This window comes from Vitis vinifera, chromosome 13, assembly GCF_030704535.1.
Source record: "Vitis vinifera cultivar Pinot Noir 40024 chromosome 13, ASM3070453v1".
In the NCBI taxonomy this organism is placed as follows: domain Eukaryota; kingdom Viridiplantae; phylum Streptophyta; class Magnoliopsida; order Vitales; family Vitaceae; genus Vitis; species Vitis vinifera.
In genome coordinates, this window is record NC_081817.1 from 10,517,609 (window position 1) to 10,533,368 (window position 15,760).

Genomic DNA, 15,760 nt, shown 5'->3' on the forward strand with positions numbered 1-15,760 from the left:
GTAAGCAAGACTGAATTATGAGTATGACTCAATCTTGCTTTTTAGTGTTCAATATTTATGCATAAATGCATCATCGCCATATGACATAGCTAAATGAAAACAAAAGGAAAGTCCAATTCCAGTCGACCATCAAATTAACCGGTTCCATTTTTTTTGGTACTGGTAGCCACTGCCCATTTGGGTGCTGCATCAACACATTGGCAGTGTCTACTGGTAGAGATAAATAGTCAACCGGTAGCAGATAACCGGTCGACCGGTTAAGCTTTACTTTTATAAGTTGTAATCTGATTGGCTACTTGCATGGATTGTTATATTCATACTCAATTTGGTCTTTTGCTACATTTAATTGCTATTGCTTTAAAGAGGCATCATTGTGCTAATCCAACATCCATATAAACCAACATTTAGTTGGGTGGTAGCAGCTATATCTATTATGAGTAGGTGCATAGATAATAAAGCTGGAATTAAAGGCCTTAAGGTTGAATTTCTGTCCTCCAACCATGGAAGTTCAAAAACAATAGTACACAAGGTAAGGATAATCCTATGGAAAAAAAGGTCAAAGATGATGGTGAATGCAATGACACTAGATTGACCTGGTGGTGAACTATATAAGTGGTAATATATGCATAGGGAATAATTTTTTTTTGGGATAAATGATATGAATCTTATAATTTAAAATGTTTGTTATTTGATTGGGAAATCCATATTTTGACATCGTTGTTTGATTAGAGGTTTTACTCTTTTATTTAGAGCTTTAAGGTAGGCCATTGTTTATGTACTGAACCCCATTTGTAGATGGGGAAATTTGTCTTCTACATTGAAATGGACCATGGTATTTTGATCGAATAGTTAAATTTTTTTACTAATGGCGAAACTTGTGATTGAGATGCTAAAAGTAGTTGTTTATGCCAATTAATTTTAACCTGCATAACCATATTGTTCACTAGAATATGAAAACAAGTTTATTTCATTTAGAATTGCATGCCTTTGATGAGAACCTCAAGCCCTGTGTATGAAGAGCGGCACAACAAATTTATTTCAACTAGGTTATCGATCTTGTCATTATTGTTTCATGAACGCAGTCACTTGATTTAGGCTTTCATTTTCATTTATGTAGAATTATGTTATGTGTGATGGCTTGAGAAGAAACCATCTCACTCAGTTGGTTTGGGGTCATAAGAAGTAAAGAGGAGGAGACAACATATAGTGAAAGTCAAGTAAAAGGTCTAACAGAGCTGAACTTAAAGCTAAGATGCTTGAGCTTTAGCTAAATTGAATGAAGAAAATGATCCTTTTACCCGCCTCCATTGGTTGGTTCCACTACCTATAGCTGTTCTATTTTTTTTAAGCAACCAAACAACATATTTTGGCTATTGTTATTATTATTACTACTATTATTTAGGATAATTTTGGATTTTGGAACAAGATCTCAATTTGCTTTGTTTATATGTTTCATGTTAGCAATTGAGGTATGATTTTGAAGACATTTAACCCCATTTTTTATAATGAAAAGACAAGATTTACAATAATCTTTGTTGTAGGAGTTTGAATGCAGGTAATGGATGAAGGAAATCCAAATTGTTGTTCTAGAAAATAATGGAATTCCATAAAAAAGGATCTCAAATAAAAATAGAGGTTCATATGAATTTGTACCTGAATAATGACTTATTTAGAGTTGCCTTATGCTAGGTTTATGTTCCATTTCATATTGAATCAGAGAAAGATCCTTGTAGTTTAGAATGTGAATTGAATTTCCATGGTCAGCAATTAGAATTTCTATATGATCTCCCATCTCACTTGTGGTCCATGGCTAGTATATCATCTGATTGATGCCTTGTGAATGATTTTTTATTTGAACGCAGTTATTTGTTCCAACATAATGGGGGTGAATCAAATCGAGTGTGGGTCGCATATTATCCTAAAGTTACTATTAAGAATGAGTACTAGTCAAATGAATGGAATCATTTGAAGGTTTCTTTGGTGGTAAACCAGTGAAAGTGTTTGGGTGTGGGTTCCATCTTTTATATATGGCCAAGATTATCAACAGAACCATCTCACAATATACAAATATAGCAGGCGCCAAGCACAATCATGCAACAATGACACAGTACCTTGATGTGCAGAGAAGCGTGACAACAAATCAGTTCTTGAAGATGCTAATGTTAATGTAAAGAGAGGTTGTGACAACACATTAAGTACAGGTTGCGAGGATTCTCCAATCGGTACAATAACAAAGAATATTGATGATAATGTTGGTGATGCCCATGATGATGAAGACGACTATATGGGCAAGCGGTTGGAGCTTCTTTGCAAATTTGTCCAATGGATATGATGTACAAGATATTAAACATTCTCAAGACTTTCATAACTCGCCTTTCTTATCAATGGGCCCAAATTATTTATAATGATTTTAATTGTTTTATTTTTCTTTTATTTTTTTTCCTAGCTACCCATTATGAAAATCCAATTATACACTACGAGAAACATGAAATTCCCCAAGTAAAGATTATATGAAGGATCCACAACATTCCACTCGCATCTAAATGAACTGGTCGACCACCATATCAAGCGATTAACATTTTTTTCGCAACTGGTACACACTGGCCATTTTGGTGCTTCGAGATGGCAGTGTCTACCGGTTGAGAATAAGGGTACACCAGTAGCATTTATGTGGTCGACCTCTAAATAGATACTAAAGTAAGATGTTAAAGTGATGCAATCATGCATAGATTCTTATCGCCTTATTAAAAAGTACTTTCTTTGAGCATGTGATTAGGTAACACTACATATGCATTGGATATTATTTCATCTAAAGTCCATTACACTTAAGGGGTCTTAAATTTCATCATACCCTTCCCATTCTCCAATTCTTTGAACTTTTTAAAAATTTTGAGGACTTCATATGACTTGGATGATGTTTAAATAGGTTCATTAGACGTGAGGAATCCTCACATTCTTCGTACCCTTCCCATTCTCCATAATAATTGAACTTTTTAAAAAATTTGGGGACTTCATATGCCTTGGATGATGTTTAAATAGGTTTATTACACTTAGAAGGTGGTCAAATGATATCCAAAAAAATCAAAATCCAAAAATACTAAAAAAATTAGGAAGCGTACGAAGAATGTGAGGAATCCTCACATTCTTCATACCCTATTTCTTCACTTCTTTAAACATTTAAAAAATGTTGGGGACTTCATATGGCTTGGATGGTGTTCAAATAGGTTCATTACACTTAGGAGGTGGTCAAATGATCTCCGAAAAAAATCAAAATCCCAAAATACTAAAAAATTAGACAAGGTACGAAAAATGTGAAGAATCCTCACATTCTTCGAACCCTTCCCATTCTCCACAATAATGAACTTTTTTAAAATTTTGGGGACTTCATATGGCTTGGATACTGTTTAAATAGGTTCATTATACATAGGAGGTGGTCAAATGATCTTTAAAAAAATCAAATTCCAAAAATACTAAAAAATTAGACAAGGTATGAAGAATGTGAAAAATCCTAACATTCTTCGTACCCTTCCTATTCTCTACAATAATTGAACTTTTTAAAAATTTTGGGGACGTCATATGGCTTGGATATTGTTTAAATAGGTTCATTATACGTAGGAGGTGGTCAAATGATCTCCGAAAAAAAAAATCCAAAAATACTAAAAAATTAGGAAGGGTACGAAGAATGTGAGGAATCCTCACATTCTTCGTTCTCTCCCATTTCTTCACTTCTTTCAACTTTTTAAAAATTTTGGGGGCTTCATATTCCTTGGATGATGTTTAAATAAGTTCATTACACTTAGAAAGTGGTCAAATGATCTCCAAAAAAATAAAAATTCAAAAATACTAAAAAATTTTGGGGACTTCAAATGGCTTAGATATTGTTTAAATAGGTTCATTATACGTAGGAGGAGGTCAAATGATCTTTGAAGAAATCCAAATCCAAAAATACTAAAAAATTAGGAAGGGTGCAAAGAATGTGAGGAATCCTCACATTCTTTGTACCCTCCCATTTATTCACTTCTTTGAACTTTTTAAAACTTTTAGGGACTTCATATGTCTTGGATATTGTTTAAATAGGTTCATTATACATAGGAGGTGGTCAAATGATCTCTAAAAAAAATCAAAATCCAAAAATACTAAAAAATTAGGAAGGGTATGAACCTCACATTCTTCGTTCCCTCCCATTTCTTCACTTCTTTGAACTTTTTAAAAAGTTTGGGAGCTTCATATTCCTTGGATGATGTTTAAATAGGTTCATTATACTTATAAGGTGGTCAAATTATCTCCAAAAAAATAAAAATTCAAAAATACTAAAGAATTAGACAAGGTATGAAGAATGTGAAGAATTCTCACATTCTTTGTACCCTTCCCATTCTCCACAATAATTGAACTTTTAAAAAATTTTGGGGACTTCATATGCCTTGGATATTGTTTAAATAGGTTCATTATATGTAGGAGGTGGTGAAATGATCTCCGAAAAAATCCAAATCCAAAAAGACTAAAAAATTAGGAAGAGTACTAAGAATGTGAGGAATCCTCAAATTCTTTGTACCCTCCAATTTCTTCACTTCTTTGAACTTTTTAAAAAATTTAGGGACTTTATATACCTTTGATATTGTTTAAATAGGTTCAGTATACGTAGGAAGTGGTCAAATGAACTCCGAAAAATTCCAAATCCAAAAATACTAAAAAATTAGGAAGAGTACGAAGAATGTGAGAATTCCTCACATTCTTCGTACCCTTCCCATTCTCCACTTCTTTCAACTTTTTTAAAATTTTGGGGACTTAATACGCCTTGAATATTGTTTAAATAGGTTCATTACATTTAGGAGGTGGTCAAATGATCTTCGAAAAAATCAAAATCCAAAAATACTAAAAAATTTGACAAGATGCGAAGAATGTGAAGAATCCTCACATTCTTTGTACCATTCTCATTCTCCACTTCTTTGATCTTTTTATAAATTTTGGGGACTTCATATGGCTTGGATGATGTTGAAATAGGTTCATTACACTTACGATGTGGTCAAATGATATCCAAAAAAATCAAAATCCAAAAATACTAAAAAATTAGACAAGGTACGAAGAATGTGAGGAATCCTCACATTCTTTGTACTCTTCCCATTCTCCACAATAATTGAACTTTTTAAAAATTTTGGGGACTTAATATGCCTTGGATGATGTTTAAATAGGTTCATTACACTTAGAAGGTGGTAAAATAATATCCGAAAAAAATCAAAATCCAACAATACTTAAAAATTAGGAAGGGTACAAAGAATGTGAGGAATCCTCACATTCTCCGTTCCCTCCCATTTCTTCACTTGGTTGAACTTTTAAAATAGTTTGGGGGCTTTATATTTATTGGATGATGTTTAAATAGGTTTATTACACATGCAAGGTGGTCAAATGATTTCTGAAAAAATCAAAATACTAAAAAATTAGACAAGGTACGAAGAATGTGAATAATCCTCACATTCTTCGTACCCTTCCCATTCTCCATAATAATTGAACTTTTTTAAAATTTTGGGGACTTCATATTTCTTGGATATTGTTTAAATAGGTTCATTATACATAGGAGGTGGTCAAATGATCTCCAAAAAAATCAAAATCCAAAAATAGTAAAAAATTAAGAAGGGTACGAAGAATGTGAAGAATTCTCACATTCTTGGTACTCTCCTATTTCTTCACTTCTTTGAACTTTTTAAAAATTTTGAGGACTTCATAGACCTTGGATATTGTTTAAATAAGTTCATTATACGTAGTAAGTGATCAAATGATCTCCAAAAAAATCCAAATCCAAATATACTAAAAAATTAGGAAGGGTACAAAGAATGTGAGGAATCCACACATTCTTCGAACCCTTCCCATTCTCCACTTCTTTGAACTTTTTAAAAATTTTGGGGACTTCATATGGCTTGGATGATGTTTTAATAGGTTCATTAGATGTAGGAGGTGGTCAAATTATCTCCATAAAAATCAAAATCTAAAAATACTAAAAAATTAGGAAGGGTACAAAAAATGTGAGGATTCCTCACATTTTTCATTCTCTCCTATTTCTTCTGTTCTTTCAACTTTTTAAAAATTTTGGGGGCTTAATATTCCTTGGATTATGTTTAAATAGGTTTCTTACACTTAGAAGGTGGTCATATGATTTCCAAAAAAATAAAAATCCAAAAATAAAAAAAAATTAGACAAGGTACGAAGAATGTGAAGAATCTTCACATTCTTTGTACCTTTCCCATTCTCCACTTCTCTGAACATTTTATGAATTTTATGGACTTCATATGGCTTGGATGAAGTTTCAATAGGTTCATTACACTTATGACTTGTCAAATGATTTTCAAAAAAATAAAAATCCAAAAATACTGAAAAATTAGACAAGGTACAAAGAATGTGAGGAATCCTCACATCCATCGTACCCTTCCAAGTCTCCACAACAATTGAACTTTTTAAACATTTTGGGGACTTCATATGCCTTGGATATTGTTTCAATAGGTTCATTATAGGTCGGAGGTGGTCAAATGATCTCCGAAAAAATCAAAATCCAAAAATACTAAAAAATTAGGAAGGGTACGAAGAATGTGAGGAATCCTCACATTCTTCATACCCTTCCCATTCTCCACTTAGTTGAACTTTTTAAACATTTTTGGGACTTCATATGGATTGGATGATCTTTAAATTGGTTCATTAGACATAGGAGGTGGTCAAATGATCTCCAAAAAAATCAAAATCCAAAAATACTAAAAAATTAGAAAGAGTACAAAGAATGTGAGGAATCCTCACATTCTTCGTACCCTTCCCATTTTCCAATTCTTTGAACTTTTTAAAAATTTTGGGGACTTCATATGGCTTGGATATTATTTAAATAGGTTCATTACACTTAGGAGGTAATCAAATGATCTCAAAAAAAATCAAAATCCAAAAATACTAAAACATTAGACAAAATACGAAGAATGTGAAGAATCCTCACATTCTTCGTATCCTTCCCATTCTCCACTTCTTTGAACTTTTCATAAAGTTTGGGGACTTCATATGGTTTGGATGATGTTTAAATAGGTTCCTTACACTTATGAGGTTGTCAAATGATATTCCAAAAAATCAAAATCCAAAAATACTGAAAAATTAGACAAGGTACGAAGAATGTGAGGAATCCTCACATTCATTGTACCCTTCCAAGTCTCCACAATAATTGAACTTTTTAAACATTTTGGGGACTTCATATGCCTTGGATATTGTTTCAATAGGTTCATTATATGTCGGAGGTGGTCAAATGATTTCCAAAAAAATCAAAATCCAAAAATACTAAAAAATTAGGAAGGGTACGAAGAATGTGAGGATTCCTCACATTCTTCGTACCCTTCCCATTCTCCACAATAATTGAATTTTTAAACATTTTGGGGACTTCATATGCCTTGGATGATGTTTAAATAGGTTCATTACACTTAGAAGGTGGTCAAATGATATCCAAAAAAATCAAAATCCAAAAATACTAAAAAATTAGGAAGCGTACGAAGAATGTGAGGATTCCTCACATTCTTCTTACCCTTCCCATTCTCCAATTCTTTGAACTTTTTAAAATTTTTGAGGAGTTCATATGCCTTGGATATTGTTTAAATAGGTTCATCACACTTAGGAGGTGGCCAAATGATCTCCGAAAAAATCAAAATTCAAAAATACTAAAAATTAGACAAGGTACGAAGAATGTGAAGAATCCTCTCATTCTTCGTACCCTTCCCATTCTCCACTTCTTTGAACTTTTTATAAATTTTGGGGACTTCATATGGCTTGGATGATGTTTAAATAGGTTCATTAGACGTAGTAGGTTGTCAAATGATATAAAAAAAAATCAAAATCCAAAAATATTAAAAAATTAGACAAGGTACGAAGAATATGGGGAATCCTCACATTCTTCGTACCCTTCCCATTCTCCTCAATATTTGAAATTTTTTTTAAAAAAATTGGACTTCATATGGCTTGAATGATGTTTCAATAGGTTCATTACACTTACAATATGGTCAAATGATATCCGAAAAAATCAAATTCCAAAAATACTAAAAAAATTAGACAAGGTACGAAGAATGTGAGGAATCCTCACATTCATCGTACCCTAACCATTCCACAATAATTGGAATTTTTAAAAATATTGGGGACTTCATATGGATTGGATGATGTTTAAATAGTTTCATTACATTTAGGAGGTGGTCAAATGATATCAAAAAAAATCAAAATTCAAAAATACTAAAAAAATTAGACAAGGTACAAAGAATGTGAAAAATTCTCACATTCTTCGTACCCTTCCCATTCTCCACTTCTTTGAACTTTTTATAAATTTTGGCCACTTCATATGGCTTGGATGATGTTTAAATAGGTTCATTACACTTATGAGATGGTCAAATGATATCCGAAAAAATCAAATTCCAAAAATACTAAAAAATTAGACGAATGTGAGGAATCCTCACATTCTTCGTACCCTAACCATTCCACAATAATTGAAATTTTTAAAAATATTGGGGACTTCATATGGATTGGATGATGTTTAAATAGGTTCATTACATTTAGGAGGTGGTCAAATGATATCCAAAAAAATCAAAATTCAAAAATACTAAAAAATTAGACAAGGTAGAAAGAATGTGAAGAATCCTCACATTCTTCGTACCTTTCCCATTCTCCACTTCTTTGAACTTTTTATAAATTTTGGCCACTTCATATGGCTTGGATGATGTTTAAATAGGTTCATTACACTTACGAGGTGGTCAAATGATATCCGAAAAAATCAAAATCCAAAAATACTAAAAAATTAGACAAGGTACAAAGAATGTGAGGAATCCTCACATTCTTCATACCCTTCCCATTCTCCATAATAATTGAACTTTTTTAAAAATTTTGGGGACTTGATATGGCTTTGATGATGTTTAAATGGGTTGATTACACTTAGGAGGTAGTCAAATGATCTCCGAAAAAACCAAAATCCAAAAATATTTTAAAAAAATAGACAAGGTACGAAGAATGTGAAGAATCCTCACATTCTTCGTACCCTTCCCATTCTCCATTTCTTTGAACTTTTTTAAAAAATTTGGGACTTCATACGATTTGGATATTGTTGAAATAGATTCATTACACTTAGGATGTGTTTAAATGATTTCCGGAAAAATCAAAATCCAAAAATATGAAAAAATAACAAGTGTAGTGAACCCATTTAAACATCATCCAAGGGATATGATGCCTTAAGGGATGTTAAAATGATGCTCGGAAAAATCATACTTCAAAAATACTAAAAACTTTTCAAGGGTACGAAGAATGTGAGGAATCCTCATATTTTTCGTACCCTCCCCATTCTCCACGTCTTTGATACTTAAAAAAAAAAATTGGCCCTTCATATGGCTTTGATATTGTTTGAATGAGTTCATTACACTCAAAAGATGTTCAAATGAAGCCCGGAAAAATCATACTTCAAAAATACTAAAAAATTAGGAAGGGTATGAAGAATGTGAGGAATCCTCATATTCTTCGTACCCTCCCATTTCTCCACTTCTTTGAATTTTTTAAAAATTCTTGGGACTTTATATGACTTGGATATTGTTTAAATAGGTTCATTACACTTAGGATGTATTCAAATGATTTTCAGAAAAATCAAAATTCAAAAATACTAAAAATTTAATAAAGGTACAAAAAATGTGAGGAATCTTCACATTCTTCGTACCCTCCCATTTCTCCACATCTTTCATGCATAAAAAAAGTTTTTGGACTTTATATGGCTTCGATATTGATTGAATGAGTTCATTACACTCAAGGGGTGTTCAAATGATGCTCGAAAAAATCATACTTCAAAAATACAAAAAAATTAGGAAATGTACGAAAAATGTGAGAAATCCTCACATTCTTCATACCCTCCAATTTCTCAACCTTTTTTATGCTTAAATTTTTTTTGGGACTTTATATGGTTTGGATATTGTTTGATTGAGTTCATTACACTCAAGGGATGTTCAAATTTTGGTCGGATAAATCATACTTCAAAAATACTAAAAAATTATGAAGGGTATGAAGAATGTGATGAATCCTCACATTCTTTCGTACCCTCCCCATTCTCCACATCTTTGATGTTTTAAAATTTTTTTTTTGGACTTCATATGGATTGGATATTATTTAAATGAATTAATTACACTTAAGGGGTGTTCAAATGATGCTCAAAAAAATCAAAATTAAAAAATACTTAAAAATTAGAAAGGTTACGAAAAATGTGAGGAATCCTCACATTCTTCGTACCCTTCCCATTCTCCACTTCTTTGATGCTTTAAAAACATTTTGAGACTTCCTATGGCCTAGATATTGTTTAGATAGGTTTATTACGCTTAAAGGGTGTCCAAATGATGGCCGAAAAAATCAAATTCCAAAAATACTTAAAAATTAGAAAGGGTACGAAGAATGTGAGGAATCCTCACATTCTTTGTACCCTCCCCATTCTCCATTTCTTTGAAATTTTAAAAAACATTTGGGAGTTCATATGGCTTGGATATTGTTTAAATGAGTTCATTACACTTAATGGGTGTTCAAATGATGCCCAAAAAAAATCAAACTAAAAAAATACTTAAAAATTAGAAAAGGTACGAAAAATGTGAGGAATCCTCACATTCTTCATACCCTCCTCATTTTCCACTTATTTGATGCTTTAAAACTTTTTTGAGACTTCCTATGGCTTAGATATTATTTAGATAGGTTCACTACACTTAAAGGGTGACCAAATGATGCTCGAAAAAATCAAATTCCAAAAATACTTAAAAATTAGAAAAGGTACGAAGAATGTAAGGAATCCTCACATTTTTCGTACCCTCCCCATTATCTATTTCTTTGAAATTTTAAAAACTTTTGGGAGTTCATATGGCTTGGATATTGTTTAAATGAGTTCATTACACTTAAGGGGTGTTCAAATGATGCTCGAAAAAATCAAACTCCAAAAATACTTAAGAATTAGAAAGGCTACGGAGAATGTGAGGAATCCTCACATTCTTTGTACCCTCCTCCCCATTCTCCATTTCTTTGAAATTTTAAATTTTTTTTGGGACTTCATATGACTCTAATATTGTTTAAATAAATTTATTACACTTAAGGAATGTTCAAATGATGCCCGAAAAAATCAAATTGCAAAAATACTTAAAAATTAGAAAGGATACGAAGACTGTGAGAAATCCTCACATTCTTCATACCCTCCTCCTCCTCATTCTTCACATCTTTGATGTTTTAAAAAAATTTGGGACTTCATATGACTTGGTTATTGTTTGAGTGAGTTTATTACACTTAAGGGGTGTTCAAATAATCCCCGAAAAAATCAAACTTAAAAAATAATTAAAAATTAGAAAGGGTACGAAAAATGGGAGGAATCCTCACATTCTTTGTATCCTCCTCATTTTCCACTTATTTGATGCTTTAAAAAAATTTTGGGACTTCCTATGGATTAGATATTGTTTATATAGGTTCATTACACTTAAAGGGTGTCCAAATGATGCCCAAAAAAATCAAATTCCAAAAATACTTAAAAATTAGAAAGGCTACAAAAAATGTGAAGAATCCTTATATACATTCTTCATACCCTCCCCATTCTCCATTTCTTTGAAATTTTTTTAAAAAAAATTGGGAGTTCATATGGCTTGGATATTGTTTAAATAAGTTCATTACACTTAAGGGGTGTTCAAATGATGCCTGAAAAAATAAAACTCCAAAAACACTAAAAAGTTAGAAAGGGTACGAATAATGTGAGGATTCTTCGTACCCTCCCCATTCTCCACTATTTTGATGCTTTAAATTTTTTTTGGGACTTTATATAGCTTAGATATTGTTTAGATAGGTTCATTACACTTAAGGGGTATCCAAATGAATATCAGAAAAATCAAACTCCGAAAAATTAGAAAGGGTACGATCCTCACATTCTTCGTACCCTCCCTATTCTCCATTTCTTTGAAAATTTAAAAGAATTTTGGGACTTTATATGGCTTGAACATTGTTTAAATGAGTTCATTACACTTAAGGGGTGTTTAAATGATGCCAAAATAAAAAAATAAAAAAAATTAAAATACTTAAAAATTAAAAAGGGTGCGAAGAATTTGAAGATTCCCAATTTTCTTCCTCTTTTAAATTTTAAAAATTTTGGAAAAGTCAAAATGATTAAAAAATCAACGAGAGAATTGAAATTCTATATTTTTACTAATTATTATAATTTTTTTATTTTCAATATTTCAACCAAAATTTTATATAATTAAATTTCAATTATAAAAATTATTTTATTAATACAATTGTCAAGTACATAACTAACTTAGTGTTTGAACAATGTATACTTATTTAAATTTATTTCAATTTTTTTATTTTTTATAAATATCTAATTAGACTTACAATTCATTGAAATTATTAATTTTTTTGTACTTCATAAACCAATTAGATTGTTTTTTCGTATTTTCAACATTCACCCAATTTTTTTCATAAATAATTTCAATTTAAAATAAAATAAATTAATTGACTCTCAATTTATAAATTATGTCATTGAATTATTTTTTTTACAATATTTAGTTTATTTTAAATTTAATTTTTTTTTTCTTCACCTCTTTGGTTTATCACTTTATATTAAAAATTAAAATAAATTCTAATTTCTTTTCTTTGAGAAAATTTATATTTTCACAAATTATTCAACATTTTTCAATTTTTATAAAATAAATCCTCAAATTGTATAATTGGATGTTGTAAAGAGTTAAAACTTTTTGTGTTGCATTGGATTATTTTTTCTTGGCATAGGTTTTTTTTATTCAACAACCCTCACATATGGCAAGATGCAATTGGTGCAAATTCGGGGGTATAGTACCGAAAAGCATATTTCGGTACCCTAGCATAACCCTAATATCTTTGTTTGTTTCTCGATACCATGTAGCAGATTATTGAACCAACTAAGCTACCTATGTAATTGATTAATTGATCGCTTAATAAGTACCAAAGTTGTTAGAAGAGTGCATTATTAGAATCCATTTTTTATTTTATCTTCTTGGGTTTGAGTCCATTCTCAATTATCCGTAAGTCCCTTTGACATGCAGTTGGAGTCCATTCAACTACTTATTGGAGTTTACTTTCATACATGGGATTCATGAAACCAATGTCTTGATTGTGAATATACATGAAATTCAACCTAAATAAACAACATTTTCGTATGTATCTATATGTTATGTAATGATAGTAATAACAATAACAACAAGTTTATTATTTATTTTTTTTGAAATTTTGTAATTTTATAACTTCAAAATCAAAATTAAAAAAATAGTAATTTCTAAAATTTTTATTTCATTAAAATCATATATATCAAACATATATTTATTCTCAAATATATATAATATATAAAATATACCTATTATATACTTTTCCCATTAAATGGTAAAATATTCAAATGTTGTTGAGTGTCCAGTAAAATAACAGGTAGGAATAATAGAGGTGTTGATTGGGAGGTAGGAAAATTAGAAATTTCCAGCCCTAGTAGAAGAAAAAAAGTGTTAGGAATCACTAATAAAAAGATTATTCAAAATTAGCCATGTAAATGCGGATTATCTATATCTCCATTTTAACTGCACTGGCAAAATAAAGTGATGGCATAGAATGGTAGGTAAAGAAAATGAGAAACTCAAGAATCCTTAACATTAGTATATAATAGTGACTGGTAGGTAGGAAAATTCAAAGTTAGCAACAAATAATGGAAGAGAAGTGTTGACTAGGAATCAATGTCCAAGACTATCTATATAGGCATATGAACGAACCATTCATATATATATTTCCATTGTCGATCTAGCTATTCCAAGTTTTTATGGAGAAATCAGAAGTTCCCCAGGAAGAGCCCTGCAAGGATGATGAGTTTCAAAAGTTGCTACTAACCCTTCCTGAAGAGAGAAACTGGGATGGCACTTCTCTCTATCTATACCAAGGCTTTTGGTGCCCTTCTATCGCAATTAAGCCCGTCTTCTCCTTTCAACAACACTTCCAAGCACTGGGCTCCGATTTAATTCTGGCCAGCACTCCTAAATCAGGTACCACTTGGTTAAAAGCTCTCACCTTCTCAATCCTCAATCGCACACGTTACACTCTCAATGACAGCCCCTTGCACACTACCAGTCCTCACGGCCTTGTACCTTTCGTTGAGTTTGACGTTTACTTGAAAAACAAGTCTCCAAATCTCATGCTTCTTCCTTCCCCAAGAATCTTTGCTACCCACGTACCATATGGATCGCTCCCATCTTCCATTAAGGAGTCCAACTGTCGAATTGTATATGTGTGTCGGAATGCTGTGGACCAACTGATCTCCTATTGGCATTTTGCCCTCAAGCTTCGACGTGGAAACGTGAAGCCACTCTCACTGGATGAAGGCTTTGAAAAATTCTGTCACGGAGTCCACAGCTTTGGACCCTTTGCGGAGCATGTATTGGGGTATTGGAAGGCAAACTTAGACAGACCAAAGAATGTGTTATTTTTGAAATATGAAGACATGAAAGAGGATGTCTTTTCTCACACCAAAAGGTTGGCCGAGTTCTTGGGATGTCCATTTTCTGCCATGGAAGAGAAACAAGGGGTTATACAAGAAATATGCGGGTTGTGTAGTTTTGAGAATTTGAAGGATTTGGAGGTGAACAAGAGTGGTAAACGTCCCTCCGGGGTTCCAAATTCCGCCTTTTTCAGGAATGGTAAGGTGGGAGATTGGGGAGATCATCTGAGTCCTTCAAAGGCTGAATACTTGGAGAAGTTAATTGAAGAAAAGTTGAGTGGTTCAGGTTTAACCCTGAAAATTTGTCCCAAGTTCCAAAAGGAGGACGAGTGTAAGCCTAGCTCTGAGATGGAGGCATAATCATCTCAGCATGGAGCTTCTGGACTTGGTACTGTCTGGATACGTCTAAGTTCTTCTTTGTCTAGATTTGCTGCGTGGAAATGAGAGAATTTAGCCTTAGATGTTTACTTTTAGCTCTCGTTGCCATTTTCATGTTTTACTACGCTTTACATTTGGTTCAGTTCGTTTTTGTTTGTGTTGTCATGTTATCTGTATGGCAATTAATTAAGGGAAGTTGGCTAATAATGTTTGTCGTCTTGCATGCTTCCCTGAGAGTTAATATCTATGGTTTGTATTAATGATCCATGTGCTGGGTTAATGAATGGTTAATTAATTGTTTAGTAATGTAAAAGTTACATCAAATGAAAATGGCTCAACCTGTAGGTTAGCAGAAGCTCAACAAACATTAAAATAATTAATTTGATATCTCATCAGATCCTGAGCCAGCAGCATTTTGATGTTTACAAAACATACGTTGCAAGAGATGCTCATAGCACTTCAGGTTGTTGAACACTAAACCCTAGGAGTGTGTTGTGTATATATATATATATATATGTAGCTAACGGATGTGGGGTGATGAAATGATCAGCAAGATGAAGATGGTGGGGATGAAAAGGGCCCTGCAGATTGGATTTTGGAGTGGATTTAACTGGTTGACATGACAATTATCATGCATAGCACTGTCGTCAGCGTATGTTGTGGACACAATTGAGGTACATGGGTGAAGACCCAAAAATTTGTCATATTTTTATTTTTATATTAATTTTAAGTTGAATTTTATCAATAAATTTCAAACTTAATTAAATTTGATTTTTTTTTTTTTGCCCACTCATTTTTTAATTCTTAATTTTTATTATTTTATATATCATTTTTTTAATAATTATTATTATTATTATATATTTTTTATTTTTTATTATTATTTCT

At 31.9% G+C, this 15,760-nt stretch overlaps 1 protein-coding gene across 1 annotated transcript; it reads left to right on the top strand.

The window, feature by feature from the left end:
• Positions 1-13,769: 13,769 nt before the first annotated feature.
• LOC100246540 (cytosolic sulfotransferase 15) lies at positions 13,770-15,140 on the top strand. The gene has a single exon (XM_002265747.4). It carries the CDS (start codon positions 13,826-13,828, stop codon positions 14,855-14,857), a length of 1,032 nt encoding a protein of 343 aa, XP_002265783.1. The 5' UTR covers positions 13,770-13,825; the 3' UTR covers positions 14,858-15,140.
• Positions 15,141-15,760: the final 620 nt, after the last annotated feature.